This window comes from Dasypus novemcinctus, chromosome 13, assembly GCF_030445035.2.
Source record: "Dasypus novemcinctus isolate mDasNov1 chromosome 13, mDasNov1.1.hap2, whole genome shotgun sequence".
Taxonomy (NCBI): Eukaryota; Metazoa; Chordata; class Mammalia; order Cingulata; family Dasypodidae; genus Dasypus; species Dasypus novemcinctus.
Genome location: NC_080685.1, coordinates 75320575 through 75345821, shown reverse-complemented (window position 1 = coordinate 75345821; position 25247 = coordinate 75320575). Strand labels below are relative to the sequence as shown.

At 36.8% G+C, this 25247-nt stretch overlaps 1 protein-coding gene and 1 pseudogene across 1 annotated transcript; both read right to left on the bottom strand.

The window, feature by feature from the left end:
• Positions 1-2778: 2778 nt before the first annotated feature.
• Positions 2779-24721, bottom strand: RGS13 (regulator of G protein signaling 13). Its single transcript, XM_004484480.3, has 4 exons — positions 24657-24721; positions 19801-19862; positions 5485-5651; positions 2779-4356 (listed from the first exon to the last, which is right to left on the bottom strand). Exons 1-4 carry the CDS (start codon positions 24719-24721, stop codon positions 4174-4176), a joined length of 477 nt encoding a protein of 158 aa, XP_004484537.1. The 3' UTR covers positions 2779-4173.
• Positions 2800-3492, bottom strand: LOC101443299 (protein-L-isoaspartate O-methyltransferase domain-containing protein 1 pseudogene; annotated as a pseudogene).
• Positions 24722-25247: the final 526 nt, after the last annotated feature.

Genomic DNA, 25247 nt, shown 5'->3' with positions numbered 1-25247 from the left:
AAGACAGGGAAAACTTTGTTTCAATAAAAGGTCAATCTGGTTTTTTTTTTTTTTAATTCCTTCCCCCTCTTGTGACTTGCTTGCTGTCTGCTCTCTGCCCATTCACTGTGCATTCTTCTGTGTCTGTATTTATTTTTATTTATGCCCCCCCCTTGCGGTTTACTTGTTGTTTGCTCTCTGTGTCCATTCGCTGTGTGCTTTTCTGTGTTTTGACTTGTCTCCCCTTTTTGTTGTGTCACCTTGCTGAGTTGGCACTCTGCGGCATCCGGCTGGTGGCTCTCCGCAGCATGGGGGCAAGCCTGCCTTCACAAAGAGGCCCCAGGGCATGAACCCAGGGCCTCCTGTATGGTAGATGGGAGCTGAACTGATTGAGCCACAGCCGCTTCCCTCAAATCTGTTTTAAACTACTTTTAAAACCAAGAGAAAATATGAATATTTACAAATGATTTTAAGAGAAAAATCATGTTTGAATTTTTTCTTCCTTCAGGAATACAAGGCTAAGTCTCTTGTAATTTCTTAAATCTTTCAGTAAAAAAGACAGTAGATCAACTTTTACACTTATGTTATGTTGGCCTTTTGAATACAGGTATTGAATTTTGGATTCTTTTAATATGGTTTTAAAATAACAGTGAGGTAATGTCAAATAAATGTGTTAAGTTGCCTACACTTTTCATGAAAACTACGGAAAGTAAAAATATTGTATTCTCAGTGCTGTAATATCCAGTTTAGGCCCTTAGCAATTAGTACCGGAAAATGTATTTATTGTGTTTTTGAAACATATATTTATATCTCTTTAATTTATATTTGGATTTATTGTCAAGATCATGATGAATTTACATTGTGAGAAAAATCTCAAAATATAGAAACTACATTTTTCTAACCTTAAACAATGTAAGTGTAAGAGGAAATGAAATTCATACATTTCAGTAGCTTAGAAAGAATTTTTTACATGTGGAATATATATGTGATCTAGAAGTTCATTTATGAACATAAAAGTGGGAAAATTTTTACAGGTAAAGTATCTCTCAGGACACATCTTTTTGATATTGCTCATGATATAATACAGTCAATTATACTGTGAGTACCAAATTTGTCTATTAATTAAAGTTATTAAGAACACCGAATAGAATACATTCATGCAAGAGGAACAATTCATATAGTCATATAATTTTTTTTGCATTTACAATCAGTTTTATTACTGAGACTCTACAACTACAATTCAAACCATTGATAATTTATGCATGTAATTATAAACAAAAAGTGAAAGCCATTATAAGTTTACCAAAAGAAACTAAGGAAAACATGGGAAGAAGTTAAATTGAGCACAACATAAGTTTCAAAGATTATACTATGATTCTCAAAAAGATTTTCAAAACAGAAGACATCTTCATACAATTTCTATGGATAGTTCTTATATTAAAAAGATGAATTCCAAAGCAAATGTTGGCTAGCTCAGCCCTATCTTGTCAAAGATAGACATTCAGATGAATAAAAGTTCCATTTGCTAAAGTGCATTTGCTGAACAAATCTGCTCTGGCCCTGCTACTAAGAGCTATCCAAGAGTGGCAGTCACTCATGCTTATTCATTCATGGTCTGTGCAATTAAAAAAGTAACACAGAAAGGTGGATTTTTAAAAAACTAAATACTTTGCACAGTGGTCTATAGAAAAAAAACAATCTTAAATACACCGTCTTTTAAAACTCCAGAGTTTAAGGTAACCTTATTATTTATAAATGCTGAAAATGTATAGGATCCATAGAAAATAAGTGTTGTATTAAGCATAGTCTTTTACTTTAATGTTCATTTCAATTGCTTGTAAGAGCTCTATAAGAGAAGCAATGGATTCAAAAGCAAAAGTAGCAGAGTTGTTGAATTCCAAGAAACTTTTTTTCTTTTTTCTTTAAAGCTAAATTATTCAATAGCTTTACTGTTACTCCACTCAAATATTACCCAGAATACATCTATAGCAACTCAGCAACTGGGATTGCAACAAAAATAAATAGATTTATAAAGTGTTTGATTTCCTTATTAGATAATGAAGTTTTCCTAGCAGAAATTCAAACAATTGCAATTCAAGTCAGATTATATATGCTTAACCATTATTTAACCTTATATAAAATTAAATTGAACTCTCACCACTACAAATCCATTAGGAATCAGAAAATGATTTACAGTACATTAAGACTAGAGCATTGCTGCATTCTACTTTGAAATCACCCACAGTCAAAATGGTATTTTTCCAAGATTAAAAAACAATTGATATTATAAAAGGAATTCTTTTTCTTTCTCTTTGCATTACTGGCCTGGGATTAAACCCTGGATCTGGTGTGTGGGAAGCTGGCACTCAACCATGAGCCACATCAACTCACCTGGGTTGCTTTTTTGTCCATTTGCTTGTTGTTTTTAGGGGGCATGAGAACCTTACCTGGGACCTCCCATGTGGGAAGCAGGCACTCAACTACTTGAGCCACATCTGCTCCCAGGGATTTTTTTTTTTAAGACAGCATTTGCTGTCTGCTCTGTGTGTCTGCTCCTCTTCTCTTTAGGAGGCACCAGAACCCGAACCTGGGACCTCCCATGTGGAAGAGATGCACTCAATGACTTGAGCCACCTCAGCCCTCTAGGGATTCTTTTTAATCATTCAATACATTATTTTTGTTACTAAAATAGAAACATTTTATACTTTTCCCATTAAAATTTGCTCTGAAGGAAATAATATTTTCTCTTAATTCCTAACAAACGCTACATTTTCAAGACCAAAGGAATTATCAGTAGGCATTCTTTCTTCTTGACCTAAGTTATTTTTCTCTAAAATATGCCAACTAAGGTTTTAAAGATTCAGGAAGGGGTAGCTTCATGATTTTTTCCCTCACTAAAATTGAGGAGGCTGCTCTGGCTTCATGGCTTCACTCTGATCTCTCTTCCTCTTCTTTATTACCTTCTTCCATTTTTTCATCCTCCTCGCAGGCTGAGGAATAAGCTGATTATGCACAAACATGTAAGAGTTAATTGTTTGTTTAACTCTTCCTTTGCCTTTTGGTGGAGTTCTTTGAGAAATCCCCATGGCCTGTATTTTATCATTTATGAAATTTCTAAGTGTGTGTCAAATATCAATGTGAACCAAGTCCTGTAGATTCCTGACAGCACAAGGGTGAGTCCCACTGAATCTGGATTGCCAATATCATTCTTACTTGCTTGAACAAGGGGAGCAAATAAAACAGCAGGGAATTTTTACTTTCCCAAGTGTTTTGTCCAGTTTACAAAATTTGTGTTAACTGATCCTCTGTAGGCATGACTAGAATGCCTCCAACTTTTAGTAATATTTTTATGTAGTTTTCATGGTCTTTCTGGACTCTGGCTGCACAGCAAATTCGATCATGCTGATGGCTGTCAGATGCTGTCTGGAGGCAATTACCAACCACAAATGCAGGCTCACAGAACTCAGATCTTAGCATGGTTTTCTTTATATGTGCATGTTGGAGGATCTTCATCTTGAGACCCACAGATGATTTCGTTCACAGCAGGGACCTGTGCCAATTTGCCCGTGTAATTTTTCTGATAAGCTGCGAGGAGATCAGGGTGACCTAGCCTGGTCCTGTAGTTTCCCTCCTAGATGGACAGTCTAGGTCTAGGAGCTGACCATCAAAGCCATCACTAGTTTTGAGGAAGCACTCCAGTTTTTCTGAATGAATATTCCAACAGGACCTGGAGTGGGTGGGCTCGGTTGGGTCCCCCCAGCAGCGTGCAGGTCCAGGTACTAGGGCTCTGCAGGCTCTGCGGCAGCTAGGAGCCTGCCTCCACCACAAGGACTTAGTTTATAATTTTCAAAGAACTGACATTTGTATTATGATAGCTAAATATAATTACGAAGTACACATCTATTATTTGACTAATATAGTAAAAGCTTTATACTTTTAGTGTATAATGTAGTGATAGAAAAATCTTACTTTTCCTTATGTATTAATCCATCTATTTAGGTATGCCTTAAATCATGTTATCCCTGTTATATGAATTCTAGAGTCTCATCCCTCTTGGGATCTGTATCTCCTTGGGAACTAGGAATCAATTTATAGTTTCATTTCTTCTATTTCATTCCTACACAATTTCTGATTTGGTGTTTTCTAAGTTAAAAGATCATTATGCTGTCTTCAATTTAAACTTTTGAGTGGTAATCAGGAATTGTTGGACTGAATAGTCTTCAAAAGTTTTTGATACATTTCTGACTTTAGAAACCTGGGATAGGAATCCCTTTCCATATGCATATATACTATTTTTTGAGCCTCTTCAAAACACGTTTGAGTGGGTTCTTGAATGTTCCTGATAATAGTTTCTCTTGTTGAGCTGTCGATGTTAATCTGAAAAGTGAAATTGCATGTAGAATATCAGTTGGCATGATTGAAGATAGAAACATATAATGGAAAAAGTAATTTATTCTCCCTCCCCTTTTCAGTGGAATAGGGATTTTTTTTTTTTGCGGTTTCATAGGTATCTGAAAAGATTTATAAGAGATAAACTCCTTGCTTTTTAAAGTAAACATTCACCTCCACATCCCAGAGGGAGAAACATGAGGCCCAAGATCAGGGGTGTTTCAGAAACCATTGCTTACTTAGGAGGATGCAAGAGGTTTGTTAATGGTAGTACAAACAAGGAAGTTTACCAGATGGTGTTCTCTTTTAAGGAAAGGGAAATTGGTGCTGTTTTAAAATTTATCTTCCTTAATAGTCATGAATGTTCATTTAATTGAATATGCCCTGAAATGGGAAGAAATTGAGAAGTAGAGAAATAGAGGAGAGAAATGGTTATTTCAATAAACGAAGAATTTCCCAGACAATAGTTTCTGGGGAGGAAGTCAATAACGTAGGACTGTCCTGAGTGATAGGACATTTTATATACCATCCTCCATCCTATCCCTTTAACAAGCATTTTCATTCTTTATTCTCTCTCCACCAGGAAGAGTCTCAGTGCATGTTTCTTTCATGACTGTTTTCTAGAGGCAGCTGTAAAAGCATGTCAGTATTACTATTGTAAATGTCTGCTGGGCTTGATAGCATTAACTGACAGTGACCAATGAGCTCTGTGTGGTGGCTCGGACTTTACCCAACACCACTGACAGTGTCAGCATGCCTGTTTATGGTGTCTGTAGTTCCTTCTGTCAAGGTCAATTCTTTTTTCAAGTACTACTCCCCCCCCCCCCCCCCGCCCTTAACTTCTTCTGGGTTTAAGGTATTTGGGAGAGGATTTGTTGTTAGACAGGCCTTTTTGGATTCCTAACTCATTTAAATGCTATGTGATACTGGATGAATTAGTTAACTTCTCAGATTCTAGGGTCTCTGATCTATAAAATAAGGTTAACAATATTGACTTTATAGTATTACAGGAAATAATGGATATAAAATGCTTGGCACATAATAGGTCCTTTATAGATATTAGTGCATCCCCCAAGGATGTACTGATTCTCATTTGCTGTCATTGTATTTAGTTACCTCTCTAGGGGACTGTGGCTGGATGTAGATCTTATAAAGCTTCTTTGCATTAGAAATTCGGCTCCACCGTGAGGCAATTTTCTTATAGGTTTCACATGCCATCCAGAATTTAATATTCTCATCACTGTGCTCCATTTTTAAGTATGCTGCATAGACCACAGGGCCATCTAAAAGTAGTGGAGAAATCAGTTTATATTTTTGGGTTAAAATTATAAAAAACATATGTACAATATTTAATGCAGTTTAAATAAAAAATCTGAATCAAAGCTTCCAAATTATGTAACAAGTGGCTATTTTATAATAATATTATATGCAACACACTTTGGTCTAGCCATCAGAAGCATGTTTTAATAATGCCCATCAGTGCTGAGGTCATCCCTTTATTACGAGTTATTTAGAACCACATGCCTACCAGGATGGATGCCCTGAGACAGAAGAAGTCACGAGGAGCCAGGAATAGGACTTAGGCTGGATGGGTTGATGGAGCTCTGATCATGAAGTTGACATAAAAAAATCTAAGAGCATGGTTAAGAATTTAAACAGGCAGATCAAGGTTGGAAGTAAAATATCCCAGCCAGGTAGGAGTGATAAGTTGATCAGGTTGTGTGCATCCTGGAGGGTTTCTCAAAACTGAATCAGAGCAGGAGAACATGGATAAATGAAAAATTCAACTTCATATTCATGGTTTATGATCTAAACCAGAAATAAGGAAGTAGGCAAAGAATGGAATTTAAGGTGGGTATTGGAAACTAACTCAGAATCTAGAATAGGTCAGTGGCTATGTGCAGCTCAATCAGAAGTGATACTTGATGCCAGATATGGTTATCTTCAACTCTGGTCTTAACCTGCCTTTCTGGGCAGATAAGGGTGAACCTATGGTAGGAGTTTTCTCAATTGAGACATTATTTGTAGGTGCTAGTGTTTTGAGGACAAGGGTTAGGTGTGCTCTCATAAATCAAGTTCATTAACCAGAATCTTGGAGAGAACTAAATATTATCAAGGTTCAAGAAAGAAACATTAAACTTCTTTTGTCCACTGGGAAGTCTTGGCATATCTGAGACAATGGATTGCTAAAAGATGAAATAGCAATGTAACTTTTCTATTCCTGTAAATGGAAATGTGTGTAGCACACTGGATTCGTAGCCACTTAGAGAGTGATTGTTAACAAAGAATTTTGGTAAATAATATCTCTGGTCAGTATCATTATCTGTTACTAGAAATAATAACCACCATCTAGAATGGTAATGGTAAGCAAAATCACATTTTCCTGAATCTTCACATGAGATTAGATTGCATTTCCATGAAGTAAAAAGCCAGGCTCTTTGACTGCTTGGCTTTCATCAGCTCTGCCACCAGTGATGCAGGAATAAAAGAAAACAACGAAGGTATTTTGTACTCAAGAAAAATAAAACAAAGGCAAATCCCATCTAAGGAGGCACTAGGGTTGGAAAAGCCTGGCAATCTACAAGGAATATGACATCCTGCTAATACAAAAAATTAGAGCAAGGCCTACTATTATTGTGTGAACAAGTTATGTTGGGTGGGAGATGGTTCAACAGGAACATCTGAAGGAAGAGTTAGATGGGAGGTGGAGAATGTAGAGAATGTAGCCTAGGAAATGCTGTGGACTAGATACATTCCTGTCCAATGGGGGAATACAGATTTCAATTTAGAGGTTTATTTCACCAGTAAATGATTTTAATATGGACTTGGCTTCATCATAGGCACAGAAAGCTGGAGGCAGAGAACACGGATGGAATGATTGGTGCTCCTGTTTGAGAAATAGCTAAACGGTTAGGGAAACTAAAACAACGAACAAATTAAAACAAAAATCCATTTCTGGCTTAACAAGTAAAGCTGGCAGCTAACATTCTGCAGTGTGTATTGAAAGAAACAGAGTTCTATAACAAGGGTAATTAATATAGTTTGTACTTAGAGGAACTCTGACTGCATGCTTCAGTAGGAAAAGAGAGTAAGGACCCTGAAATAAAGAAATAAACTATAGCAAAGGAAAAGAATATGACACCAGATAAAATCTAAAGACCCTGGAATTAGGGTCAGCCATAACAGGCTAATCATTTTCACTAGCTTCTTGGATGGTTGAATGGATGGATAGGTGGGGGTAGGGAGAAAATGGAAACCAGGATTAGATTCCAAGAATATGCTTTCATATTTATGTTTAGCTCAATTGTATACTAAAATATTTACATATTATCACTTCAGATGGTGGTTCAATAATGTAAGCATGCTCACATCCTCTGCTAAAGAAGCCATCCACGCATTGGAATATACATTTATATATATATAGCTAGATTCTTTTTCAAACAGATGAATTTTATTGCATCTTTAAGGTATCAAATATAGGTCTGGCATATTGTTGTTTCCATTGCTGCACAACTCTTAGATCATCAGCCTGCTGAACTGTTCCTTTTTCAGAGATGTAGATACCATCCAAAATGTTTCTTATATCCTTGTTTTGTGTTTTAACTGTTGTGGCTTACTGGATCAAAGCAGCTAAATTTGATACAAGTTCAATGTCATTTCCTTCAAGAATTAACTCATCTTTCTGGACTTGAGATAGTGAATAAGCAACACCTGGCCTCATTGGAACCCTGTGGATGTATTTTTCACCCCCAAAATTTCAGATTTCAACCAAAGACCCACTCTTTGAAGAGCAGTGATGATGGGGAAACAAGCAGAGACAGGCCTCATCTTGTAACGGATATCCAGTGTGATCCCCTTAATAAAGTTCTTACTTGATGACAGCATGAACTATAGCCAGTTCCTTTCTACTTCCCCACCATTTGTCAACCAGGAGACTCTTCTTTTTCTTTCCAAGTAGACTGAGTTCTACACTGATGTGATTGAAATCCCTCTGCAGGGTTCCTCCGGGCCCTTCACAATAACCGTATGTCCCTTCAGTGTGATGTTGGCATTGTTTGACATTTTCTGGACTGTCAACAGTCTGGTCCCTCAGAATCGTTTTCATTCTTGCAGTAGAGGTGATAAAGGCATACAAAGATTCTTGATGTGCCAGACTGCAGTATTGTTCTCAGTTTTTCTCTGTAGGAAAATGATACTTCCATGTCCTATTGACCTCTGCCTTCGTCACTGGACTTCCTTTAACCAATGAAATACATGCAAAGGTGCCATACACAGGTCCAAGCAGAAGGTGTAGAACCACCCTGTTGTTCTGTCAGTTTCCCCCTCTTCGCTCAAGCCTCCACCTGCCTTTCATGAGAATGGCACCATTCCAAAAGAGCTGCTTCTTTAGCCCAAAGGCCAGAATGAAGACACGAATGACGTGGAACAGAGCTGGAGCTGAGTCTGGTTAGATAACATGAGAGAGAAATGCAACTTTCTTGTTGTTAACTACTGAGATTTTTTTTAAAAAACTATCTCTTTTTTAAAGATTTATTTTATTTATTTTTCTTTCTTTCTCTCTCCCTTTCCCCAGATGATTCACTCATCTGTCTGTTCATTGTTTGCTCACCTTCTCCAAGAGGACAGGAACAGAACCCGGGACCTCCCAACAGCCTGAGCCACATCTTATCCCCATGGGCTGTGGCATCAGCTAGCTTGTGGCTTCTTCTTGTTGAGGTGGGGGTGGAGTCTAGCTCATTGTGGTGGGAGGCAGTATCTGCTTGTCTTCTTTTAGGAGGCATCAGAACCCGAACCCGGGTCCTCCCAAGTGGTAGGCAGGCACCCAAGGGGTTGAGCCCCATCTGTTTACCACCCATGGAGATTTTAACGTCATTTGTTATTGCATCATAACCTAATGAATGCTCACTTGGGCAGCTTGAACCTGACTGATATTTCAGATTGATTCTGGTGTGCTGAGTGAGTAAACTCTGGTGATTGGTACCTTTTACAAAATTCTGTCTATATAAAGCTAATTGCTGTTTGAATATGCTGCAAGTTACCCAGGCAAACAGCTGAAAATGCATTTGTATAAGTGTTTCAGGAATTTTAGTAAGTATTAAAGTGAATTGCTCAGTTTAAAATTTCTATTGATTCATATGAGTGAATTATAATGTGGAAAAACCTTTTCCAAGTTAGGCAATGTAGCCCATTCTGAAGTTTTAATGATACTTGTTCCTGAGCAATTTGCTCAAGAGAGCGTGATTCTGCTTGAGCAGAGTGAATAAGGGCTAAGCAACAGAGTTACTTATTTAAATTGAGTAGATGGAAGCAGAGGTTAAATTGAGAGGTTTATGTCACACAGAGCATATGCCTTTTCCTTGAAGAATGAGAATGGTACCTTTTTGGGGCTCTCTAGCTTATTCTTTTAAAACCAGTCACTGAAATTAGCATTTCCGTGACACATAACGTAACACGTAACACGTTAGTACTTCTTGATGCAGAGGTGAAACGTCAGCGCTTTCTTGGCTGAGTCAAAACAGTCACCCATCTCTTCCGGGATTAGGTTTTCTGCAAGTCTCATACCTAGTGTTAAATTCTAAAGGTGGGCTATGTTCCCAATCATCCTTCAGAAATGTGGATAAACCTATTTGAAATACATTTTATTTTCTATCTGAACCACTGGGGATAATGCATTCCATAATTTTAACAGCCTTTGTGCAAGGATTTGTAGTGAAATTTGTTTTATTAAAATTTTCTGGTTTGGTTTTTATGATATTACTCTTTCCTGTTTTTTTTCCCTAACTTCTCTTTACTGTATTATACAAAGGTAGCTTAAAATACTGCTGGCTAGTTTTAAATACAAAACTTCTAATAAAAACAAGCATTGTTAATTTCTTGATATATATATATTTTTCAATCTTTTATTTATGTAGAACTGCCTAGCAAGCTAGCATTCATTGATCTACGCAAGCACATACATGCACACACAAATTACCTTATTGGTATTATACTGTGAAAGCAATTTTGTAGCTCTTTCATACTTAATATTATCTGACAAACACTTTCTCCTTTTTACTTTTAATTGTTACATAACAGCCCATTGTAGGGTTCACCATAATACATTTAGCCACCCTGCTATTATTGAACATTTAGATTGTTTTCCTTTTTTTGTTAATTATTCTACCTTGAACATTTTTCTGTACAAATTGTATAAATCTTTGATTCTTGTATTATTTTCTTAGAAGTGATAAAAAGGAGTGGGATTACTGGATTGAAGATGTAATATTTTTTGAGGCTCTTGATATATATTGTAAAACTACTTTCAGAAAGATTTAATTACTTTTCATTATTACCATTAACAGAAGTGTCTACTCACTTCATTTCTAATATAATGGCGTGAAACCAGTGACTTATACTTGTTTAAATTTATATTTTTGAAATACTAATATTTAAATATTTTTCCTTTGTTCTTTACCCTTTCTATTTTTTCTGTGAATTTCAAATCCTTTTTCCATTTTTTTTTTTCAGTGTCATATTTTCTTGGATTTTTCAGATCTCTATAGTAATGATATATAATGATATATTACTTTTTGGCATATTTATGGCATATCTTCTATTTATCTTTCAAATATTGTTTTTGTTTATGAGGTATATTTATAAGCCATTTAATCAGAAAAAGTCTCAGTTCATCTCTCTGAACCTACTTTTAATATTTTCTGCATTTGTATTAGAGAAAAATCTCTAAACCAGAATCTGACCATGACCCTCCTCTGTTTATAACTTTCACCATTTTCTGATTGCCCAAATGGCAGCCAGACCTCTTGGCTTCCTACCTTTCCAACATCTACCCTTGTCACTCCTGGACACAGTCTTTGTTCCAGGTGTGTTATTCCTGGCCAAGCAATGTGCAGCAGCCAAGCTTTGATACTCTCTTCCTGCTGAGTGGCAGGCTTTACACCCTGATCTTCAAGACAGCTGTGGCATCTTGGTTTCTGAAAAAACTTTCTCTGAAACCCTCAGTTTAGATAAGTGCTTCTGTCTCTTCAAAATAGCACCTAGAGCACACTTATTTTAATTATGGCTTTATTTCTATACCCCACTGTTATATTTATTAGTTTATTTCTATTACTTTCCCACTTGCCTGTGAACACTCTGAGGATTAGGACTGCAGTTTATTCATCTTCATATGTCCAGTGACTATGCAGTGCCTGGTACTGGTACTGAATAGATACATGTTTTTTCTCAATCAAGGCTTTTGCATCTCTCATGCTCCCACATTTTAAAGTGACTCCCCATAGTGTTGAAAAGCAAAGAAGTAGGCTCTAATTGTTCAGCATCCAGGATGTACTGAAAACCAGAGGATTATACCCGGAGTACTGTCACTGCTTGGTTTTCTGAGAGGACGACAAGAAAGGCACTAGCTGAACAGAGCTGTTTATAAAAGGTCAGGTTTTTTTTGTTTGTGATTTTTTTTTCTGGAAAGGTCAAGAAGTACATGAGAAGTAAGCAAAGACAAAAAAATGCTAAATGGAAAAGGCTGAGACAAGGCAGTGTGGATAATATAGGGTTGATGAAGGGAACCATGACGACCGCTGTAGTTGGCAGAGGTAAGAAGCGGTCAGGCCACCGTGAGCAGAATAGAGCCTCTGCCTCTGGGATCAGGATGCACATGAGGGATCAGTGACATCCATCTGTAACTTCTAATATCCCTGTAGTACCCTAATGAAGATGAAGATGCACTAACCAGCATTGGATTGTTCATTTCATTGCCTTCCTTCGGTGCTTTCCATTGCCTTCAGCAGTGTGATATTCCTATGTTATGCAACCCAGCATGCAGAGTTGATTGTGATAATTTTAAAAAGCAAGAAAGTATATATTATGTCCAAGGATGACTTCATCCCAAATGAAAACATTGATGCAAAGCCTGTCTCATTCAGAACACCTGTCTACCCAGAATGACTCAACTCTGTCTGCTCTGTGTCTGTACTGGAGCATTCTGAGCCTGAGGCTGTGCTTCTCATTTGAAATCATCACTACAAATTTTAAATGGGCATCCAAAGCCAAGTCATTGTATTATCCTTCCCTAATATTAAGACTCTCCAGGTCTGGGTCTCCAGCAGGCTCTCTCCTCAGCTTTCTGCCAATGATCTTGCCTCAAATTTTATTCAGAACACAGACTTTTAAACGGATGGAGATTTCTTCATCTCCCCACCACCAAATCAACCAACATATCTATATCTGCCCTCTCTAAGTTCCTTCTTGATTAGAGTGGAGAAAGTATCTCTGTTCCATTTTGGGCTGGCCAAACAACTCTTTTCTGGCTCCCAACCAGTCTTACTTTCTTCCTTGCTTTGCATTTCACCACTGTTTTTAACAATTATCCTGACTATTTTCTATGTCATCAGTTTCTTTCTCTCTAATGGTTCATTGCCATCATCATACAAATATGCTGTTGTATTTCCCAATTAAAAACAATAACAACTATTGTACCCATGTCTCCAATATTGACCTCATGCCTCCTTCCAGCTATTGTAATTTTCTCTACTGACCTTCACAGCAAAATTTATGAAATAATTTCCCATATTATCTGTTTTACTTTTTCTTGTCCCATCCACCTCTACCATGCTCCAGATACTGCTCTTTCAAGGCACCACTGACTTCCATATTAGCCTTTCCAATAGTCATTGTTTTCCTCATTTTACTTGGAGTTCTCAGAAACACTTGACACAGTTCACTGCTCCCTTCCTGAAAGTCTCTTCTTTGGCGTCTATGATATTACACCATGCAGTCATCCTTAACTCACTGGATGCTCCTTTTCAGTCTCTTTTACGGACTCCTCTTCTTCTGGGCGTGAAAATATTCGGGTGCACCTAGACTCCATCTCTGGATCTCAGCTTTTATTTATCTGAACTCTTCCTCTAAGTGGTCTCAGCCTTGTGTTTTTATCACTTATATCCTAATTATTCCAAGCCCTAACTTCCCCACTTAGTTCCAGGCTCACCTACTTTACTGCAATAGCCTTCTACTTGGTCTGTCTGCTTCTACTCTTCACAAGAGAAACAGAAAGATCTTTTCAAAAACACAGTAAATCTTGCTACAATGCAGTTTAAGGTACTTTTTGTAACCTGCAGGGCCCTGTGCTCCTGTCCTGTTGGACTTTTCAGTTATTCGAAGATGTTAACCTCACTCTTATCTCTTTGAAATTCCTTTCTCTCTGCCTCAGCTGCTCTGTCCCCAGACCTCAGTAGGGCAGGCTGCCTCTCAGAATTCTGCTCTTAGCTGGAATTTTACCTCCCCACCCCCAACAGTTCTCTAACCACTCAGTCAATTTGCACTCCTGCACTGGTCTCTCTTGACCATATCACCCAGTTTTACTTTCTTTAAAGCACTTGCTACTTTGTGAACTTGTTCATTAATTTTCTTTCTTCTTCCTCTAGAGGGGGCATACGACACAGTGACCTTGTTTACGCCTGTGCTTAGAACATCTACAGGCACGTGGTAGGATTGACTGAATTAGCTAATGACGTCGATCAGTTGTGGTTTTACTGAACTTCTCTTTATTTATATTAAGCATCTTTACTCAAATATCAGTGGACCTCGCCTATCCTCATAATTTGAGATTTGGTCAATAAATCCAAGTATGAGCGCTCTGCATTTTTTCCTGTCAGAGATTCTTATTATTTCTCAGTCTTGTCTTTTCCAGTTTGAAGAGTCCTCAGTTTTTAGATTATTGGTGGTCCCTTGGTCATTTCAAATTTACTTCTCTCTAGCTTTTCTATTTCTACTCTCTTTCTATAGGGATTAATCCCAGAACTACCCACAGTTTTTGTTTCCAATATTCATCTTGTGGATGCCAAATACTTTGATGATTTTTGGAGGATGCAGTGTCATGTTTTAGACTGACATCATTCAGAGAAATTATTTTTTGGTATTTTTAAGTATTGTCATGAGGAAATGATTAATAGCTCAGACAAATTTTCCTGGACCATTAAAAACATATTGCTATTTTCTTGTTCATTTGAAAATAATTGAAAAATCCACCCTGAGTTTCTTACCTAAAAACTTTGATGTTTGGAAACTTGGAGAGCTTTCTATCAACTGTAGACTTTGAAATTTTGCTGTGCTCTTTCTGCTTAATTCATTACGGAGAATTTATTTATTTTTATTCCCCCCCCACCCCCCACCCTTACAGCTTTTTGTGTGCTGTCTGCTCTCTGTGTCCATTCGCTGTGTGTTCTTCTGTGTCTGTATTTATTTACTTTTTACTTATCCTTCCCCCCTCTTGTGGCTTGTTTTGCTTTCTGCTCTCTGTGTTCACTCACTGTGCGCTCTTCTGCGTTGTTGCTTGTCTCCCTTTTCGTTGCATCACTTTGCTGAGTCGGCTCTCCAAGGCGCTTGCGGGCCGGGCAACTCTCTGCAGCGTGCAGGCGAGCCTGCCTTCACAAGGAGGCCCTGGGATGCAACCCAGGGCCTCCCATATGGTAGACAGGAGCCCAACTGATTGAGCCGCAGCCACTTCCCCATTGTGGAGACTTTTTAATAACACTGGCTTTCACACCAAATCTTGGGGAGTTCAGCATATTACATTTCTTCATTGAAAGAAGCACCCATTTACCTTTAGCATGTTTACTTCTTCTAAAATGATTTATCAATTAAAATAATACTGCCAGTCAGCCTCTTATGCAGCCTTCAGTGAAATTTTTGTCAAAGCATATTATTTTTTAAGACTATATGTTTGCCTTGCCTTTGGAATTCCATTCAGGGTGTTACTACTAGCTGCCTTGATCGTTATTTTTCTACTTTACCCCAATGTGACATATGTGGCAAGCTTCCCTGTTCTCTTCTTGGGCATTTCCAGTTTTTAAAAAATCTTTTTTCTTTCTATGTTATTTTATGTGTCACATGGCCACATGGATTTTTTCCCAAGCATATCTTCTGGTACCTAATTAAATACTTAATAAATATTTATTGAATTAATATTGAACTAAGGCACACCTGGGTTTTTAAAAGCATATTTGACCCACATTCTTTAAACTTGTTTGTCAATAATATACCATTATTGAATAACATCTCGAATGCATCTAGATAATTAACATTCTTAATATCTAACATCTGAATTCTTTTTACATTTTGTTCTGCACTTTTTATTTTTTCACTTTTATTCCATTCTATATTAGTTGTCCCATCCTTTTTACCAACTATATAGTATTCCATTTACCAGCATATTTCACTATATATAACCACTTTCCTATCAATGCCTATTTAGGTGATTTATAATCAGTGATACTGAAAACAATGTTTCAAAGAATAATTTGTATAAATGCCATTTTAAACACACATAATCTATTGTTATGACAAATTCCTTAGAACTTGAATGTCTCTTAATATTGCATGGTCTCTTTCTTTGCAAAAGTTGAAAGACTAGGTTTGTTCTTCAGTGCTGATCTCTTCCCTGAGCACTGACCCACTGATGAACTATTTACTTAAAATACCTACATGGCTATCTCAAATCTATTATGTCATAAATTGACTTACAGTCTTTCTCTTCAGATAAATGGCACTTCCATTCACTCACAATGGAATGTTATTCAGCCATAAAAAAGAGTAAAGTTCTGATACATGTACATATTACGACATGGATGAACCTTGAAGATGTCAAGTTGTAATGAACCAGACACACACACACACACACACAAATACTGTATGATTGTATGATCTCACTTACATGAAATACCTAGAAGAAGCAAACTTCATGGAAATAGATAGCAGATTACAGGTTACCAGTGGCCATGGCGGTGTGTGTGTGTGTGTGTGTGTGTGTGTGTGTGTGTGTGAAGAGAGGGTTACTGTCCAAAGTGTGTAGAGTTTCTGTTTGAAGTGATGAAAAAGTTGAGAAAACTAATGTTAATGATGGTAACACAATACTGTGAATAGAATTAATGCCATTGAGTTATATGCTTGAAAGTGGTTAAAATGAGAAATTTTGAGCTGTATTTGTTGTACAACAATTAAATTAAAAAGAAAAAAAGGGATTGAAGTGAAAAACAGTACGATCTCTCACCCCAGTTTTTTACCCTTCTTTCCAAGAGAGCTAATGTTACCAGTTTCTTGAGCATCTTTGGAGTGAAATTTTAGACATAAACAGGTCTCTGAGTTTGGGTCATTTCCCCCACATAAATGGTAAACCTGCTACATGTAGATAATGCTTCAGGAAACGTACTCTCTAAATATTTGCTGAGCTAGCATACACACTCTCCATCCTTATTGCAATTGTGGAAGAGCACAGGTCTGTTACTTTGTAGAATGTTACTCAATTTTGCTTATCTTCTGTTTCCCTATTTAAATTAAATGCATACAGTTTTGACACTAATATCACAAAGAGTATTGTGTCATTCTTAGAAGCTTCACATCAGGAGGCACATCATGCCAGTCTGTGTTACTGGTGGTAATGCAATTTCAAGTACTTGGTTAAGTTGGAGTCTGACAACTTTCTCCATTAAAAATTCACCAATTTCCCTTTTGCAATTAATTAGTAATCTGTAGAGAGATTCTTGAAACAATGTATATCTTGTTCTTCATGAAATTCACTTCAAGGTTTTTATTTACACTAATGATTTTTGCCTGAATCAATTATTAGTCTGATGATTGCAAAATGATGTGTATTAGTTTTATTTTCACTCTCATCCAGCTCTGATGAACTCTAGAGCCAGGTGGGATCAGTAGCGCTGTGGAGTGCCCCTTGGCGTTGTCTCTGCCTCCTGAAATCTTGCTTACCATTTCCAGGATGCTCAACTTGCAGTGTCAGAGGAAGGGTGTATTCCCGGAAGTGTAAGTGGGAAAAAGTTGGGGCCCAGGATGATGATATCATGTACACTGAACTTGTCTCTGTCCCCTCATTCTGGTTCAATAGAAATAAAACAGTTGCTTAGCTAATATCTGAATTTTGCCATGCCTCTGTTCTCAAATTGATGGCTTTCTTGGATCCATCTTTCCCACGAGGAAGCTAAATTTAATTGTATTGCAACGATTATTGCTTAGTGACTCTCTAGCAAACATCTCATGTTCATCTATTGATTCCAAGTCTAATACATTTCTTTCTCATGTGGGTTTCTGAACTACATGTTCTTAGAAACAGTCTTTTAGTCTATGTAAAAATAGACAACTCCGTATCTTAGTTCTAGGAAGCATTTTACTAGTGTCCTTGTTTGGTAAAACATATTTTCATTCTTGGGTATGCCTAATGTTTGTATTCTTAGTTTTAACATTGTAATTGGATGGGCCATAGAATGATTTGTATTATCATCACCTTTTTATTATGTGATTGTTGAATCTTTGCCTAAATTTTGTGTAAATTCCATTTCTGGCAAGAGTCTTACCCTCTTTTTGCTTACTTCTATAAAGAGCAGTATGCTGGCTTCTTGTCCCTATCTTTTCTGTAGGCTGTAATTATTCTCATGACAAAAGATCTCTAAAAGCTAAGTGTAGATAAGCTTCCATTAGAGATCCTTGCCAAGTAATTAACTTTATTCATTTTGTTTAGGAGGCCTCCAGGACTGACACACAAACTCATATAATATGATCTTTCCTTACTAATATTTGTCTTGTATTTATTTGTGGAGCATTTATTGCATGCACATTAAGTACAAAGCATGTTTTTATCTCTCAGGGGATGAAAGGTGAATGAGAGGTAATTTGACCTCTTAAGGAATTTATGATCTAATTATTATATATGTAGCTATGTTAAAAACCCAACACACAAAATAGCTGTAATTAAAAGAAGAGTAAAGAATGATAAAACAAAATAGAAGAGGGAGGAAAAATTACTTCCAAGAAGTTTCATGGAAAAAGTGGGATTTGAATTTTGCTTCCTAGGATCGGTAGGATTTTGACAGGTAGAGTAGGTAGAGGAAATGGAGAGGTCCTTGAACAAGAGCCTGGAGCAGAAGAGTAGAAGATAGAGCAATAGTCACACCGGTGCAATGGTGGGGTATGTGAAGAGAAGCAGTTGGGAACACATTTTAAAAAGCATATTGGGAAAAAAAAAGTATATTGGGTTAAAAAAAGCTACAAATTATTGTGTGCCTACCTGTATCATGCTGGTAAATTGCATCATAAACTGAGGAATCTCTGAAAAGTGAAGGCAGTGGCATTTGGATCAAATGAAAGCTGTAGTATAAGTCCCAAATTGCTCACCAGAAAGGCAGACTACATAAGCTGGAGGGCCAGGCAATGACTCAAGCCTGGATATAGATCCCACCACTAGGGGCCGTGAAGCAACTGTCAGAATGACTGATTAAGGTATTTCAGTAGGAGTTGCCAGAGTTGGGTATCTCCTGACCTTGCCCTCTTAGCCAGGCAGTAACAACTGTCTCAACATCAAAGAGAAAAGAGTGACTACACGCCCTTGAATCAGGGCAGGCAGGCAGTCCAGGAGGATGGCAATCCCCTGAAGGAATGGAGGAACCCAACCAGAATAACCACTGACACACCCTACTCAATCACACATCTAAGTTGCCCAGCCAACTTCCCTCCAACAGTCATAGGCTATAAATAAACATTTACAGAGAGGTTAACAGAGGAACTCAAATAAAAAGGTGTATGGCCAAAAATTATGAAACATCCATGGCAAACCAATTCCTTACAAAAAAAAAAAAAAAAAAATAGAGAGAAAGAGAGACAAAACTCAGCAAACAGAAATTTTCTTTGAGTGTCCACTACATTCTTTTTTATATCTGTTTTATAGTTGGCATTTTCTACTTTTTGTTTTAATTACATATGGGCATGCTAAACTGTAAATTCTAAGGTATATTAAAGTAATAATTACAACTCATGGAGAGGTAATTGTAAAATAGGTGCAATCTACCTCCCCCCCCCCCCCCCAAAACCCAGCTCTCTGCTCATATGAATGCACAAACTTCTTCCTATTTCTTGCACTGGATCTGTGACTTGAGCTCCCTCATCACATTACTGTTGTCTTTCCTTTATGCTATAAGCATATATACATGTACTCTTAGTATTGCTTAATTCAGACTCCAATAAATTTTCATACAAATTTTGAGGAGGGTTTGAGAATATTAAGATTCAAATTTATTATTACTTTTGAAGGCATGAAAAATAGCAATTTGTTATTTTTTTCCTAACCCTAAATTTAGGAGGATATCGTAAGACAGTGATTTTCAGTGTGTGTTATGATTTGAGCATATTTTCCAAGGGATTTTACACATGTACTTGTGAAGAATAAATATGCATAGTGACTAATCTTGTTTTAATTAACACTAGAGGAAATAATAGGGGTTGACATGACAAACTATTTTCAGGTTTTCTTCTTTTTTAACTATGGGAGCTGTCATTTAAAATCCTGTGAGAAGAGAGCATACATTATTATCTTGAGCTCTCTTATCTTAAGAATGAAACTGGTTAGTAACACAAAGATGATGTGCATGTAATACTCACATTTTGTAGCCATCAACTTTTCGAAAGACTGGGCCCATTGTAACACTTCCTCCAAAGTAAGGCTTTGAAAAGAAACAAAAGGTGTTTGATAGTACTGACAATAACTTCAAGGTTTTGCAGAATTAAATAGAAATATACTATCCTGAAAATAATGTAAAAATACAATTACATTTCATTTGTGTGATGTTTACAATGGAACTCGTACCTTCCTGTGATCTTTTACATTCTATTTTACTTTAAAAATTTTTAAATATAAAAGTAGCATATGATCATTAAGTGATGTTTGGAAAATATGATAAAATAATTTTATTTTTAAAAAGATAAAGAACCATAATCCTATAATTCCCCATTCCCACTTTACCACAATTAATACATAGATGTGTTTATTTTTAGTCTTTTCGTTATGTGCGTTTTTGTGTTAACTAAGAAATGATCATACGGTATGAGTGTATCCTTTATGTATAATCTCTTTTATAAGCATTTTTATATGGCATATTTATTTTAATAATCATTTAAAGTGTTATAAAGTATGATTATAAATTTATAATCCTTTATATTTATGGTCATTTGCATTGACTGTGAAGTATTCTACAAGGTGGCATTCCATAGTTTTACATAATTTTGCTCAATGAGCATTTTGGTTATTTCTCGTTTTTTACTATTAAAACCAAATGGGAAAAATATTAATACAAATGAGTTTTTTTTAAGACAATGAACTTTTTGTTTTTAAGATTTATTTTTTATTTATTTCTCTTCCCTTTCCCCAACCCCTCCCCGCAGTTGTCCGCTCTTTTGTGTCCATTCCCTGTGTTTCCTTCTGTGTCTGCCTGTATTCTTGTCAGCAGTACCTCAGGGAATCTGTGTCCTTTTTTGTTGCATCATTTTGCTACATCAGCTCTCTCTGTGTGCGGCGCCACTCCTGGGCAGGCTGCACTTTTTTTTCGTGTGGGGCGGCTCTCTTTACTGGGTGCACTCCTTGCATGTAGGGCTCCCCTATGCAGGGGGACACTGCTACGTGGCACGGCACTCCTTGCATGCATAAGCACTGTGCATGGGCCAGCTCACCACATGGGTCAGGAGGCCCTGGGTTTGAAACCTGGACCTCCTATATGGTAGGTGGATGCTCTATCTTTTGAGCCAAATCTGCCTCCCACAAATGAGTTTTTGTGGTTAAGAGATTTAAAAGTGAGTTGGGAGGTCATTCCAGAGGCTATGCTTATGCATGTCTCATTGACTGCCACAGTAAACAGTTCCTCAAACAGTGGGGCTCCTGACGGCTCCAGAGACATCAAGTCATTATAAGCAGGACAGAAAAGCTCAGGAATTTGGCACCCTGTCAAGGGGACTTACTCTAGAATTTATGGTCCACTGTGTAACAGACTTAGACTAATGTATAGTTCCCCTACACATGGCTTCTCTGCCCCTTTTATTTGAACCTAAAATTAGCACTATACCTGTTAAATATGTGTCCCAGAGAATTAAATCTTTGGTCTGTCCATGTGCCAGTTGAGTCCTGAATCTCAGCAGAGTTGCCATACCAATTCTCCAGTTCACTGAACTCACCCAGGACAACTAACATGGAGATGATGATGGACAATGCCCATCCCAAGGAACAGAGAGTGTCTGCATCCGCAAGCGAGATAGTTTCATCCACCTGCCTCATGGGACCTAGGCCCCCTCTCAATTAGAAACAGAGTGGGCCTCATCATCCCCAAATCCTCAAGACTGGGGAATGAACAATGGCCTAAAATAGACTTATTGCTATTCTATTATAAACATTGTTATTCTGCAAAGAACTTTTATCATTGATATAAAGGCAGTGACCACCAAAGGTTCTGAGGGCAGGGAGAGGAAAGAATAGGTGTAACATATAGGCATTTTCAGGAAATTGTAATTGTCCTGCATGTCATTGCCATGATGGTTACAGACACTATGTATTTTGTCATAACCTACAGAATTGTACAGGATTGAGTATAAACCTTTATGTTAACTATAGTCCACAGTTAGTAGCAATGCTTCAATATGTGTTCTCCAATTTTAGCAAATTTACCACACTGTTGAAGGTTGTTGTCAATATGGGAAAGTGTGGGAGGGGGAGGGGATGGAACATATGGGAATCCCCTATATTTTTCATTTAACATTTATATAATCTAAAGCTTTAAAAAAAATAAAAATTAAAAATAAAACAAACCCAAAATGTACCGCAGCTGTGATTAAGACTTGCTACACCCACATAGTTAGGATAATTCCTTAGATTAGCTGAAGTAGAATCAAAAGGGGCCAAAACAATGCATTTTTTAAGGCTCTTGATTCAAATTGCCATATTGCTTTCAAAATAATGTTTAAGCTATTATGTGCTGCTGCCATCAGCAAGTATTTGCTCAGGTATCTATTGGAATCTTAGAGTTTATCCACAAGATCTGTTTGTATGCATGCATATAAGAAAGTTAGCAACCCTCTTATCTATTATATATGGTTATTTTCTCATTCTGTTATTTGCTTTAAATTTTTTTTAGTATTTTGAGGGTTTTAATTTTTATTACTATGAAAAACATGACAAGTTGCATCTGACCTAAGTAGTAAAACCAATGCCATTTACCATTTAGAAAATATTTGTGGAAGATTCTGACTCTGAAGATTGTTTTCTGTGCATTTTGGTGGATTTCATGGGGTGAACGGACAAATGATGACATATTCTCACATATAAATGATTGGTTTTTCTCTTAAGACAAAATAGTGAATATGTTTATTGCTGTTCTGTTTCTGATGCATTCTTAATTTTTCCTGTTTTCAGAAGCAGCATATTATAACAGATAGCTTTAGATGCAAGCAAGCACTGTCCGGTTGTTATACCTGTTACAGTTAGCTAGGTAAGTGGTATTAGAGGAACAGTCATGAGCATTAGCAGGTACTTAACACGATGAAGGAAGATTAGCTATAGAGATTAAAAAGTAATGCAGAACATGGTAAAAGATTGGGAGTCCTGAAAAGATCAAATATCTTTTGTTTTCATATATTTAGATGAATTCTGTCAGTTTTAGATCAGCTGTTTGCATCGATACTGAGGCTTAACAGCATTCTGCTGCTTAGAAGGCTTTTAAAAAATATTTCCGTGAAATGATATCTGACTCATAGTTCTTTTCTCTTATTAGAACTATAAAAACAGTAACCTAAAATGACCTTTCAATTCAGCAAAATGGAAAGTGCTAGGCAAGGTATATTGCATGTGCCTATCTGTTCTCAATACAAAGGAAAGAATAAAATATACAGCCTAAGTGAAGATGCCATCACTGTCTTGTGTTACCTTAAAAACAGGAATTGGTAATCATTGGTAAGAGAATTCTTTTGCTTTTAGGATTTATGAGATTTATGGAGAGAGATTGTGATTGATCTAATCGTGGTTAGAGGTAAAGTTGTGAAATGTTTTTGGTTTAACTCCATTTTTGCTTGTAATTGTCTCTGAACATCCTACAACTTTCATGCTATCCCATGGCTATCCAGATATCTTTATCACAATTATTCTAAGCATCTTTGTCCCCTCACTATTCAGTTATCCTGATAAAAATTCTCCAGTTTTGTGGTCCCTCTTTTCTTAGGAACAGATGCTGGGCATTTTGAGATACCACGATGTTGTAGAATGAGGAATGAAGAGTGTTTAGAGTCTGACAGTGGTGGTTTCTAATCCCAGTGAGTGCTGCACTTAAAGACGTTTGATGTTACTTAACATCTCCAAATCACAGTTTTATTTTCTATAAAATGGTGATAATAATATCTACCTCATAAATTTGTCAGGAAAATTCAATTAGGTAGTGAAAGTGGAACATCTATGAAACGACTTACCTAACAGCCTGCTGGGCATGTGAATTCTTTCCTTGGCCTTCCCCTAACCTGAAGGCAGGTAGCCAGAAATGAATGTCCTGATGGTGATACCGTGTGGAAAGTCATCAAAAGAGAAAGAGGTTGATTCCAATTCAGCCTGTCTTCATCCTTGAATGCAGTTTAGCAGTTTAGGCTGATCCCTTAAAATGCTGACATTTGGGTCTTATTCTGCTCTGCCCACACTGCAACCTCTTTCTCCTCACCTTACAGTAACATGTAAGCATTGTTGGACATTTGGTACCTCAGGGCAGGAGAATACACGCTAGTAGTTCTGACCACAGGAGGTAGACATGGCCAGAGCTGAGGTCTTGGCACAGACCAGGCTGTTTACTATTAATTATGAAAGGTTTTCTCACTCTAGAAATTTCCTGAGGTGAGCAAATCCAGTCAAATGGTTTATTATCTTTTTAAGGCATTACACTTTCCACTTTAATAGAGTCACTGCTCCCTTTCAAATTTAGGTATGGCAGGGTATTGAAGGGACCTGGAAGCTGGGTAAGCACTTTGTTACCCTTCCAATCTCACCTCCTCCATCTAGTGACAGCTGTTTCTGGCATTTTATATGTGGAAGGTTTGAACTGTGAAAATATTTTGCATCAAAGAACATAATTTTAACATAAACAAAGCTTTTCAAAAATTTAATAATTTTTATTCATAATAAATTCTCTAAAAGCATTTAACTTCCTGTTCTGAGGAGTAATCCAGTAATCCATGAATAATGAAAACTGTGAGATAATGCATGAAAAAGCTGAGTTTTAATAGGAAGAATACATGTGATCTGAATTAAAAAAAACAGTTCTATAATCTTATAGTGATACATGATTATGCTTCTGGTGGAATTATTTATATGTAAATTAAATTTTTACTTTTTGAACAAAATATATGAAGACAGCAGTTGAATAAATATATATGTGTGTATGTGTATATCAGATGATAAATATACTTTACTATGACCATAGAATTTAAATGCTACTTACTTTGTAGGGGACCTCTTAGATTCATCTCTGCACATCTTACAAATCCAACAAGTCCATCTGCTCATTTTCTAAAGAAATAGAAGCATATACTTACTATAATTTAGTTTTTTAAAATAATTATATGCTAGAATCCATTTTTAAAGAACAGGCAAAATTATAAATCATGAAGAATAAGGATAGGTTTTTGCAGTTGTTGGGTTACAGTCATTGGTGGGTGTAGGGAGGAGAGAGGAGAATAAGATGACTCATTTCTCATACATGTTTAATGGAAATATGGGTGCTTAGTTATAAGCAACTCACCTATGTACCAAATCATGGCATTTAAAAAGGTACAGATCACTGAAAAAGATCTTTCCATTTTGGGTCCACTGACAATGAATTTACCAACTCCCAAGACTTCCCTTTTTGGATATTTCCTATTTTTAGAAAGCTCTCTCAATTTATTGAGCAATAATTTATCTCCTTATAATTTTCTTAATGGGTAAATAACCAAATAAAAAAATAAGCCTCACTAAGGATGAATTCTGAGAGGGGTGTTGCTTACCTGGTTTTATCCACTCAGGACATTATCAATTTGTCTCTAAAATTCAG

Bases quoted from the DNA above. Each gene is read 5' to 3' on its own strand.
- RGS13 (XM_004484480.3), bottom strand. From the start codon at position 24,721: ATGAGCAGATGGACTTGTTGGATTTGTAAGATGTGCAGAGATGAATCT. The intron at 5,652-19,800 runs GTGAGTATTACA...CACTACTTTTAG, and splicing joins AAAGTTGATGGCTACAAAAT to ATGGCCCTGTGGTCTATGCA. The intron at 4,357-5,484 runs GTAACTAAATAC...TTCACTTTTCAG, and splicing joins AGCCACAGTCCCCTAGAGAG to ATTAACATCGACAGCTCAAC.